At 36.5% G+C, this 12,513-nt stretch overlaps 1 protein-coding gene across 1 annotated transcript; it reads left to right on the forward strand.

Annotated features, from left to right (window-relative positions):
* The first annotated feature begins 292 nt into the window (after nucleotides 1-292).
* On the forward strand, nucleotides 293-11,980 carry D12 (YEATS domain containing 2 homolog D12). Its single transcript, XM_073081448.1, has 10 exons — nucleotides 293-909; nucleotides 2,813-2,954; nucleotides 3,550-3,681; nucleotides 4,659-4,890; nucleotides 6,376-6,544; nucleotides 7,100-7,248; nucleotides 8,079-8,977; nucleotides 9,723-10,228; nucleotides 11,094-11,216; nucleotides 11,834-11,980. The coding sequence occupies exons 1-10, from the start codon at nucleotides 737-739 to the stop codon at nucleotides 11,955-11,957; spliced, it is 2,649 nt and encodes an 882-aa protein (XP_072937549.1). The 5' UTR covers nucleotides 293-736; the 3' UTR covers nucleotides 11,958-11,980.
* The last annotated feature ends 533 nt before the right edge of the window (nucleotides 11,981-12,513 follow it).

The following is a 12,513-nucleotide window of genomic DNA, read 5'->3' on the forward strand; positions in this document are numbered from 1 at the left end:
ATTCTAGTTTTTAACCTTCAATTTGCCCTTTATTACTATTTATAAAGCATTTATCAATTTGTAAACAACATAAATTATAATAGTCAACATGGAATTATATACTCCAATATACAGTTATATTAATTATTGACGTCATTTGTGTTCTTTGGACGTTATTATCAGTTAGGGAATTATCAGTTCACATTAATAAAGAACTTTTTTAAAATAATCTGCAATGACGTAAAAGTCGTAAGCCGCAATTTTATTAAAAAAATAAACATACCAATATCAGCTGATTATGATACCAGTCATATCTGATTTCATTTACAATAAATTAATTAAAAAATAACAATCTCATAGTATATGTGTTATACGCACGGATTATACATAACTCTAACGTAAATTTACGTCTAGAGAAATAACGTAACGGCGTAAAATTTTGACAGCCGCACCTTGATTAAATTAGCGCCACAACGCCACCTTGAAAAAATGCAATGACTCGGTTAATGACCTTTCACTGTCAAATCGTGGAAATTTATTAAACTTTCTTTCATTTAATTCGCTTTCAATCATTGTTTTGTTAACAGCCGCGCCTATTTGTGTTGTGTGAAAAGGGGACAGGTTAAATATATAAAAGTAATTTCGCGCGCAGATCTCACGTAAAACATAAAACAGTTACGAAGATCTTATGATCTTAAGTTAGTATAATCGTGTATTATTCGTGTGTGTTAAAAGGTGTTAAAAGCAGTGGAATACAATGGATAGTAAGGAGGAATACCAAGATCCGGATTACCATGAGCCAGCGTCGAAGAAACCTGCTCCAGATCTGACCGTGGAGGAGAATTTGGAAAAAATTAAGAGAATAATACGTCGTGAGTTTGCGAATGAGCTGGAAGTGAGGGAGAAGGAAGTCACTCTGATTGATCAGAGGTATGTTTGTGTTTTTATAACCTCGTGGAGTGTTACCACACCTGTCTGTCAGACAGTTCCGGCTTCCGGGTTCGATCTCCGGCCCAGGACGTTACTATGTTCGGATCCCTGGATACCTTCGACTAACGAAAGCTTAAAACCCTAAGAAACTCAGTTCAAAATTGTCTAAAAAATGCTTCAAGTAAAGTTTTCAAAAACTTTTTAATGTAAGGTTTTGTTGGACTTTATGTAAACAACTTATAGATATGGTTACAATAGCATAAGTATTAATTGTCAATAATAATTTAACTTTATTTATTGACCAACTAGCACATCAAAAGGAGAGCTCCCCAGGACCTTCTCCCTTCTTAGAAATTGCCTACAAGGATACACTTATAAATGGGTGCGCCACTGGGCGTAAACCATGCATGCCTAGTAGTAACCACATAACCTCCAGCTAAATGCCTTGAGAGGCAGATTGCAGGATACAAGGAGTTAAAAAAAAAAAAAAAAAAATTTATTGACCAACTAAAAGACATTTATTTGTTTACTTAAAAGTAAAACTGCTGGATAAAGTACCAATGAATTAATTAAATGAATTGCAAAGAAATCTGTTTATCAATGTTACATACTAGTATCTCAATATTAAAGTATAGTATAAACCTAACCTTTAAGTACATTCCATGACAAATCTACTATCGGTATAGTGTCACTAGTTTCATTTTAAAATCATAACATTACGAAGAAAAAAATGAAGGTGGTAGAACTCTCAATGATTTGACTCCAATGGCACCACTGCCACAGCTGTTTCTAATAACAGCACATTTAGACATACTTTTTGAGGTATTACAACTTAGTCCTCAGAGGTAGACACGCATCTCAACCCCTCCTATGTATAATATCGTAACTGCAAAATGAAAACTTTACAGGAGAGTGTTACAAAGTTTCGAAAATGCTAAAATGCGAATAAAATCTGCATTTCTTCAGGTATCTCAGGTATCTTTAGGTATTGTATGCTTTGTAACATTACTCATGTCGATAAAACACATTAAAATAAGGCAATTTATGCAATAAAAACGAAAAGATACTTTTGTGGGTTATGATATTATATCCGTACCACGCGTGAATAAGTTAATAAGTTGAAAATGCACAATGTTCATTGGAACTATTTGTACTCTTTGGTGAGAGGGTTATTTTAAAATTTGACAAGTTTTGTATGTACGGTAATTAAGACCCGTTAACTTACTTATTCACCCTATAAATTAAAATTATTAAACAATCCTAATATTTATCATGACTAAAACAAAATAATGTACATAAATATATCTACAGTAGATCAACATATCAACATATTCACGCATGGTACGGATATGTAGGACGGGTTGACCTGTAGCCGACCTCAGTTAGGAATTTGGTCATGTTTGGGGTTGATTGCAAATATCCATGAGCTGCAGTAGCCACTTAACATTAGATGGACTGCATGCTCGTCTGCTCTGTTACTTCTATATGAAATACAAAAAATAATTCTGTGAAGCCTTATTTTAAAATTCTCATGTGTATAGATTTCAGGTGATTTCCTTTTTTTATTATTTAACCTAACAATTAAGTAGACGTGCTACCTGATGGAAAGTAGTCAACGTCGCCTATGACCATTTGCAACACCAGAGAAGTCGCCAATGCATCTCTGGCTTTGTATAAGAGCTCTTTCTGCACCTTTTTTGAAGAGCCTCATGTCATAGCGCTCCGGGAGTACCTCAGGAGGAAGCTCATTCGGAAGCACATCTTAAACGATTGTGGCATGAGTTTCTTACATGTGGCAAGAATGTTTCCTTATGAAGTGTTCAGCTTCACAGTCATTCAATGCTATGTAACTACTATTTGATAATCATCTTATCACACTAACAGTACAACCACATGTTTCCAGGTTAACGACAGCCAGGCGCATCCTCCACAAGCTGCGGTATGCCCTGGTGAACAATTTCTTCAAGCAGGAACAGCTGCAACTGAGCAGCGCTCACCTGCAAGATGACCTGGAGGCTCTGAGCCAGGTGCAGGCTAAACCTGAGGTGTGTAGCTATGTTTATTATGGTTATTATTATTTAATACTGTTACAATTTAGTAGTCTAACACTATTTTATATTATGCATGTATATATATATATATATATATATATATATATATATATATATATATTTGTAGTGCCGCTTTGAAATAAATGTTTCTTTCTTTCTTTCTTTAAGAATTTACGGTGCTATATTTATTTTTATAAAACTGAAGTAGAATTAACTATGTGCAAAATGAACTCAATTAGAAAGGGCTTATAAAGTTTAAGGTTTCATGACAATTTTGCATGACATACGGTAACCATATCGCTCGCACACAATGGATTCTAGATTCAACCCCCATTAAGTCAGATATTTAGATGACGTATATAGATTTCACATCTGGAAAAATTAAAACCTGACCGATGAATGACCAACATTTAAAAACACATGTTTAAAATATTTTGTGTACCTAAGCGAATATATTGGCTTTTCGCGGCCCTTCTTATGTTGGTACAGAAAATTTTATTATTTATATGACATCATCATCCCTGTAGTATTTTTCGGTATTCCTTATACTTTTCGTATACTGTAAAAAACACCCTATTTTTTGTTTCAGTTGTCAACACTACTCCGCGAAGGTCAGAGGCGAATCCATCCATCATTGAGGAAGCTCTTAGGCAAGGAGACAGTGGACCTGGAGGAAATCTTCAAGACTCGAGAAACCAGGAAGAAACGACAGGATTATCATGTAAATATTATCTTTGTTAGCAGTAAGTGTAGTTTTTAGTTGTGTGTTATTGTTATATGACTGGGTGTGGGTCTCCTCACAATGTGGTAGCTTTAGGCCATAGTCCTAGCAAGTGATATAAAGTTTCGAATATGCACATTCTTTGAAAAATCGGAGCAGCATGCCAGAGATACGAACCTTTGACTACAGATTTTAAAATACTTAGTTTTTTAAAGTGGTAAAAAACCTTCGTGGTTCGACTCCGGCGGCATCACCGCCACACCTATTTTTGCCTCATAACAGTAGTGTTAAGCGCTGCGGTGTTCTGGTTTGAAGGGTGTGGTAACGAAGACTTTTCCGGGGTGTTCCAGCTTAGTTATCAGGGTTAGTGACTCATCTGAGGCTGACCTCGGGTACAAATCTAATCCTATCTGGGGTTGATTATATATGTCCATTACGGTAGTAGCCATCTGGTGGACTGCATGCTCATCTACTAATCCTACATAATTTAATAAAAATAGTTTTGATTAACGTCTACCAAATCACATTTTTTTTTTCTTTTTTTTTTATAACATAGGAGTAGAAAAGAGCATGCAGTCCACCTGATGGTAAGTGGCTCTGCCGCCCATGGACATCTGTAATCAACCTCAGATAGGATTAGATATTCCTACCTGAGGTCGGCCACAGATGCGCCGCTACCCCTGAGGACTAAGCTGGAACGCCTCGGAAAAGTCTGTTTCCCTTACCACACCCTTCAAACCGGAACACAGCAGCGCCTAACACTGCTGTTATTAGGTAGAAATAGGTGTGGCGGTGGTGCTGCCGGAGTAGAACCACAAAGGGTTCTACCACCTTCAAATGTCCTGTGCAGTGGACTATGGTAAATATCCCATGATTCTGAGTGGAGATCCGTGCCCAGCAGTGGGATAAATATGAGCTGACGTAACAGCAATCACTATTTCTTATATAAGCTTAAATTATTCTTACTAAAATTTCAGGCCATGGTAAAATCAAAAAACATCACGACACCAGTAGGAAACGTGGGTTCCCTCCGTCCAGTCAAGCCTAAGGAGAGTATAGACGTCCAGATCCACCCACCTGTCCCCAAGGACCCTGGCACCAGTAAGCCCAAGAAGGTACCCCGGCATCTAGACCCCAAGATTGTGGATGTCTACACAATAGACGAAGCCACGAGGAATAAGATGAAGCAGCGCTATAGGATTATTATTGGTATGTTTGTTATATTAATTATTTGTAATAAATAGAGAATTGTTATCAAAATAGAAAGCCAGATTGCTTAAAAGTGTAATGAATAATTTAAATGAATCCTGCAATAGCTCATATGTTAAAATTAGTTATGTTGTTTGAGTTGCAAGGTATGAAGAACATGTGTAGTTCACTCCCAGATAATATATAGTCTGATTCATAATCAAAATTAGGTGTCCAAAATGTAAACAAACAAATGTCACTGTCAAAATTAACAAAAAACAAAAACTTTAACAAACTCAACAAAAAACGAAAACTTTACAATTACTTATTCACAAATTAACAAGCGCGCTATGAAAACGATAATACATTCGAGTTCGATTACAATCACCAAAATGAATAACATCAGCTACGAAACTTAAAAATGACGGCACAAGAAATCTTTTGCGTTCCGATTGTGTTACCATTATCACATTTTAATTTTCTACCATAAACCTTGTTTTTTATTATTATTACTGTATGGAACGAAATTGAGGTAATATAAATATTAAAAAATGTGAATTGATCTTAATTTATTTTGATTATTATTTTATTATTGTCGCATTAATTTAATATTGTCAAAAATAAGAAACTACCATGTGAAACATATTTTCTTGATAGGTCAACACCTTTGTTTACATTTTGGACACCTAATTATGAATCAGCCTATAGTTATATTTGAGGTTGGCTATATATGCAACGATACCACTGAGGGTTTTTTTTTTTATAATATAAGAGTAGCAGACGAGCATGCAGTCCACCTGATGGTAAGTGGCTACTGCCGCCCATGGACATCTGTAATAAACCCCAGATAGGATTAGATATTCCTACCTGAGGTCGGCCACAGATGCGCCGCTACCCCTGAGGACTAAGCTGGAATGCCTCGGAAAAGTCTTTCTCCCTTACCACACCCTTCAAACCGGAACACAGCAGCGCCTAACACTGCAGATATTAGATAGAAATAGGTGTGACGGTGGTGCCGCCGGAGTCGAACCACAAAGGGTTCTACCACCTTCAATTATTAGTTATAGACAATACTTGGGTATAAGTGTATGACCCTTATCACACTCTTAAAATCAGGCCATAGTTTAGTGATTACATTGTTGTTAAAAGGCAGAATTAGGTGTGGCGATGGTGCCTAAAAGGCTGCCATAGTTGGGTCTGTTATCTTTACCAGGTAGAAGTCTTGTCTTTATCATAAGGGCATGTGGAGTTCCCCTTTGGAGACCCAGAAATACACTATATGACCCAGAAAGTATTTTAAAACATAATCCAGTATAAGAAAGATGTAACATTGGATTGTATTTGAAATAAAAAGAAAAAATTAAATCTACTCACATACTTTATTTTAGACTACTTTGTTTGTTAATTTTATTAACTTTTTAGTGATTGTTACTTTACAATGGGGCCTCAAACTCTTGTATTTTGTTGTAAGAAGGCATACATTCTCATAATTTCCCCTCCATCCAGGGAACACATCGAAGTACGCGCCGGGTGCTTCTCGCGCGGACCGCTCGACGCACAAGTGGCTGCTGTACATCCGCGGCCCGGCCTCCAACCCGGACCCCTCGCGGGTGCTCCGCGCCGCCACGGTGCGCTTGCACCACTCGTACGCGCCGCACCATACTGTGCACCTACAGTGAGTACATCTAGCGATGCTACTTTTTTGTAATAAAATATAAGAGTAGCAGATGACTCCACCTGAAGATAAGACTACTCTTTTAGTTTTTATTAAATTCAGCTCCTAAAAGGAGGTTTTAACTATTTTTCGCTTATCCTTATAGCTACGAATTTGGCACTGAAATAAATTCACCCTGTACACAGGGTTTATTAAAATTTTTCAAATGGGCCTACAGGACCAAATCCGAAACTATAAAATTTAACGAAAAATACCAAAAAGAGTTACGAAGTCGATTTTGATTCAAATTATAACTGCAGTAATAGATTTTTTTTAATTTATTTCCCTAGCAGGGAATCGAATAAATTCATTATAGAAAAATACATTTTAGTAGAAATAGGTGTGACAGTGGTGCCATCGGAATTCAACCACAGAGGATTCTACCACCTTCAAAGCTATGCTAGTACTCTTAATATATCACTGATCCCAACAAAGAGCGACAAAATTGTTTTACTAATGGCCTTCCTTAGTATAATGACATAATTATATTTACATTTTATTTTAATTTTTTTTCAGTAAGCCACCCTTCCACGTGTCGCGACGGGGTTGGGGTGAGTTCCCCGCTAAGATAGAGCTCCACTTCGCTCTACCGAGTAGAAACAGACCCGCTACGGTGGAACACACGATCAAACTAGATAGGAATTATACTGGGTTGCAGACTCTAGGTAAGTATCCAATAAAAAATATACGGTTATTTATTATAATGTTAGTATAGATAATATGAGTCCTTTGTGGTTCGACTCTGGTAGCACCATCGCCACACCATTTCTGCCTTATAACAGCAATGTTAAGCGCTGCTGTGTTCTAACACAGGCAAATAAATAACACAGGCTAATAAAGGCAACAGAGAAAAACTTGTCTGAATCTTATCTGGGGTTGATTACAGATGGTGTCAGTAGCCATCATCATCATCATCAACAGTATCATCAGATGGACTGCATGCTCGATAATTTTTTCACTATTATTAAAAAAATCGATAAATGGTTTCGTGAGCCCATTACTAACCCATTGCTGGGCACAGGTTAGCTTTCATAGTGAGGGAGGTGTAGACCATAGTCTACTTTGCTGACCACGTGCGGATTATTAGGCTTCACACATCCTTGATTTTTTTTTCTACTCGAACGCTTAATTTACCGGTTGCTTAAACCAGTGTTCTGCAAACTTTTTGTGTTCAAGGTACATCTAGGAAAACTAAATTTTTTGGAGGTACACCACATATTAAAAATTAGTTTTTAAGTAATATTAATCAACATTTATTGAAACCAAAAAAATATATGAACAAAACAAAACGCCTCTTACTACTTACTAAAATAATTTTATACGATAACCTTATTTTTCAGCAGCACACCAACTAATGATCACGGTACACCAGTGTGTCGCGGTACACACTTTGCGGAACACTGGCTTAAGCTATAGTAGCCGATGAGTGGTCAGGATAAGCCCTCATAATAATTTATGAAAATAAAATTCATTTAAAACCGAATGATGTTTTCAGGTGCGGAAACAATAGTAGACGTCTGGCTCTACAGTACACCGGAGATGCTGGAATTCGAGTACAAGGAACCCGCAGCCAATGACGTCACACACGATACAACACACACACAAACAGACACACAAACAAACACAAACACAAACCTCATAAAACCAATGGACATCAAACAGGAAATAGAGGATTCAACTGATAACGAAAATACTGATAATTGGATGGAGTTCTTCTCGAAAAACACAACAGAAGTCAACGTAGACGAAATGTTAGTTAAGACAAATAAAAATAATTTTGAAAATATGACTAATGTAAGTGATGTTCAAATTAAGACTGAAATAGAATCTCAAGATGACGTACAAGATACGAATTGTGTAGATTTAAAAGTGCCTTTAGATATACCACAAGAAAAACGGATAGTGAAATATCTAGAACCGGCCACAGGCAAGATTTATTACCTAGAAATGGATAGGAATGTAGATTTAAGTGCGGTTAAGGAAGTTACCGTTGAGTATGATGGGAAGAAAACTGCTAAAATATCTCCTGTTAAATCCAACGGATTAAGATATGTTCGAAAATCGAAAGAGAAAGAAAGAAAAATACAAAATAGACAAAGTGTACTAAGTCATATAGAAAATGATCATTGTTATTATTGTCCTGAAGAAAGAGTGAACGAAGCTTATGAAGAAGATTCATCACAGAATGGAGAAGATCTAGACATTGTTAAGACAATACAAGAAGCGGTTACAAAATTGCCAAACGTTAGAACGGTAATAGATTATATGTTGAAGAAGATTCCTATTATATCTGAGGAAGCGAGTAAGAAGAATTATTTGAAGTATTTCCCATTTGTTGTGGATAATGAAGAACGGTATTGGAAATTGGATTTCGCTAAACGGAGAAATATTGAGGTGAGTGCATAGTAATTTACATATTAGTATATCTTGTGTCTGGGGTTCAAATCCCACGTAATTTTGAATATTTGAATGTCATCGACTTTGTACTGTCCCACTGCTGGGCCTCTGGGCCTCTCAGTGAGCTTTAGACTATTGTTTAGCACTGGTTAAGTGCGAATTGGTAAATTTAATATGTCTAAGAGAGAGGCTTTGCTTAAAGATTTTCAGGAATGTAGGTTTTCATATGATTCTTATGAAGTTTCTTTCACTATTAAAGCAAGTGATAACTACTTATAATTTTTGAAAAAACAGAGGTGCTAGGTTGTTGGTACCCTTTTTTTGCAAAACTAGCGACATCTGCAATATTGTCGAATTAGATATCTGTGTCGGTTTACACTTGAATTAAACATGTCGGATCACCAACTGTTGGGTCTCTCAAACAACAAATTGGTGTTTCGAAAACTGCGTCTTAAACAATTAAAAAATCGCTTTCTACACTCATAGTGTAAGGCGCACTAGGATTGATGTGGGTGCTATGGACACACACAAAGATGAATACACAAACGCCCAGACTTCGAACAAATATCCAAATTCATCATTCAGATAATCTGGCCGGGAATCGAACACCGGACCTTTTGCGTGTCAAACCGGTATGGTAGTCCTCCACGTGGGTCGTCAAACTGTTTAGTAGCTCAAGCAACAATAAAGTCGCTTTAGCAACTATCTCACAAGTTAATTAAACTTTATTAAATCATTCCAGTGGTCCAGAGCGAAGCTGATCAACAAGATACTACACGACAAGTTCGGTTCAACGGAGAAAATATGGCGGACGAAACAAATACTGATATACTCCAGACTACACGGCTACTATCCAATCCGAACGAAAGCAATACCCACACAACCAGTTAAAGAAGAATGGTCTTCTTGGAACGACCCGGAGAGTTCTAGAAAAGAAACTAATATTAAAGAAATATTCCCCAAACCTGCAGATGTTAGTACGTTAACCGTGTTTGATAGTAAGGACTTCTTACCGTACACAAATGCAGAGTGTGTCGATTTAACTGATTGTGAGGAAGACATTGATGTGGTTGATACGAGAAGTGTGGTTAAGAAAGTGTTGCCGGAGGTGAAGGATTTGGGGACTTTGGCGGTGTTGCCAGTGGAGTGTCATGAAGATAGGCTGAGGTTTCTGTACGTTGAGAAGAAGTGTGCGGATATCGGTATAGAGTTGAGGAATGAGGATGTTGGCAATGGATGTTCTTATAGGTGAGTTTTTGTATTATTTATCCTTTGTCAATGAGCTTAGTCATTACTGTCCCACTGCTGAGCACGGGTCTCCTCTTAGAGAGAGGGATTAGGCCAAGAGTGTGCTGGTAGACATCAAAGACATTTGATTTATTTTTTATTTTTAAAGATCTCTCATGTTTCTCATGATTTTCGTTCACCGTAAAAGCAAGCGATAAATAATTTGTAATACGGACTGTCGCACATATCTGAAAAATCTGAGGAAGTTTGCATAGGGCTTCGAATTTCGTACCTTTTGTTTGAAAGTCCAGGTTTCAACCATTATACTATCATTGACTTATTAGTAACTAGCTGATCTGGCAAACTTTGTACCGCCTCAAAATCTATTTATCAAATATATTTCATATAAAATATAGCCTATGTTACTCGTGGATAATGTAGCTTTCGAATGGTGAAAGAATTTTTAAAATCGGTCCAGTAGTTTTTGAGCCATTGTATTCATTACAATTAAACAAACAAAAAAAGTTTTCCTCTTTATAATATTAGTATAGATAATTAATGGTGTACTTCTAAATCTACAAAGAAAGTGTTAATACTTATGAACCCACGTGAGAAATACTTCTTTGGTGTGATAAAAATAAGAAGTAGGCTTACTGTATATAATTAATTAATATATGCTTTTTAAATGTTTCAATTAAGGTACTGGCACAATAAGTCACTTTATGCCTCGACAATAGATGGCAAAGTCATGTCATATTCAATTCAAAATTCACACAAATATTCTAATTTTTCATGTTTTTCAAATGGCATCAACACTCTTCCACCGAAACACAACAACTCTACGCTAGAAATGTATTTATGAATATAATTGGATAATATATTTCAGCGCCGTCCACGCAGTCCTCCTGTCAGCAATGAAATGTTTCGCGGAGGAACTAATACGGAGTGCACTAGCCAAGAAATTGTCAGAACAACGAGATTTAGAATACCTACCCTCGGTGTGGGTTGGGTGAGTAGGCATTTTATTATTCATTTTTATTACGCTTTTATTAGCTTGACCTGTATGTATGTATGTATGTATGTATGTATGTATGTATGTATGTATGTATGTATGTAACGGAATCTTTGAACTCGATTTTTACCCACTTAGAACGGTTCGATTAATTTAAAATTTCGAATAATTATCAAGAACCGATGACAATACACGATTAGCCTATTTCTATATGTATAGAAAGAGCCAGTCAGATTCTTCATTATGTTTTTGTATTCTTTTCATACAATAATAGGAGTAACTGACGACCAGGCTGTTCACCTTATATTAATTGGCTACTGCCGACCATGAATATCCATAATCAAACCCAGATGAGATTAGAGTTCTAGTTGAGCTCAGTCACAGATGTGTTGCTATTTCCCTGAGAACTAAGCTGGAATGCACCAGATAAGTATGTCTCCCTTACCGTACCCTTCAAACCAGAACACAGCAGCTCTTAACACTGCTGTTATAACAGAAATAGGTGTAGCGATGATGCCGCCGGACTCGACCAACAAGGAGTTCTACCATCTTCATACTGCTGTATAGGTATGAGCTAGTCAGATTTTTCAATATGTATTTATATTTGTTTTCAGTTCGTCATCAAAAACGGTGATAAGTCTAGAGCACGTGTACTTGGGGATGAACAACCCCCGCCTGCACGCGCTGACTGCCAGAGGGCTGGCCGCTGAGCGACAGGACACCACTGCACCATTATAATAAAATATTTTTTATTATAACTTGTTTTATTCATATTTTTGAAACATATTTGAAAGGAGTCCTTCATTGTTCAATTCTGAAGGTTTTACACTTATTTCTGCATTGTAATTGCAGTGTATCGCTGCTGTTGTTTTAAGCGAGAGAATTCAGTTTTTAGGGATAACGCTGTGCCCGACCTTAGATAGGATTTCAATCCTACCTAGGTTTGAGTATAGTAGCCTGTATTAATAACTATATATACGAAGGTATATTTAAGTATTAGTCCATACACTATAAAAAGTAATTCAAATCAAATAATTTTTTTTTTAATTCAAAATAGGTTCTTTAAAAAGCACTTTTTGAATGTCAATACAACTACCACCACTTCACAAGGTGTTATGGAGAAGAAGCATTGCATTGCAGCCAGAGTCTTAGTTACTTTAAAAAAATTATGTGAGCCGTCACGGGACGCCTGGCAGATGTGAAACATCGACATTATTTTGTAAAAGTAATATGCAGAAAAGAACATATTGTGATAGGAACTAAATATGTCATAATGATAAAATAAAATATTACG

Source organism: Epargyreus clarus, unplaced genomic scaffold (genome assembly GCF_041222505.1).
Source record: "Epargyreus clarus isolate Ecla_fem2 unplaced genomic scaffold, WU_Ecla_fem_2.2 ptg000016l, whole genome shotgun sequence".
NCBI lineage: Eukaryota > Metazoa > Arthropoda > Insecta > Lepidoptera > Hesperiidae > Epargyreus > Epargyreus clarus.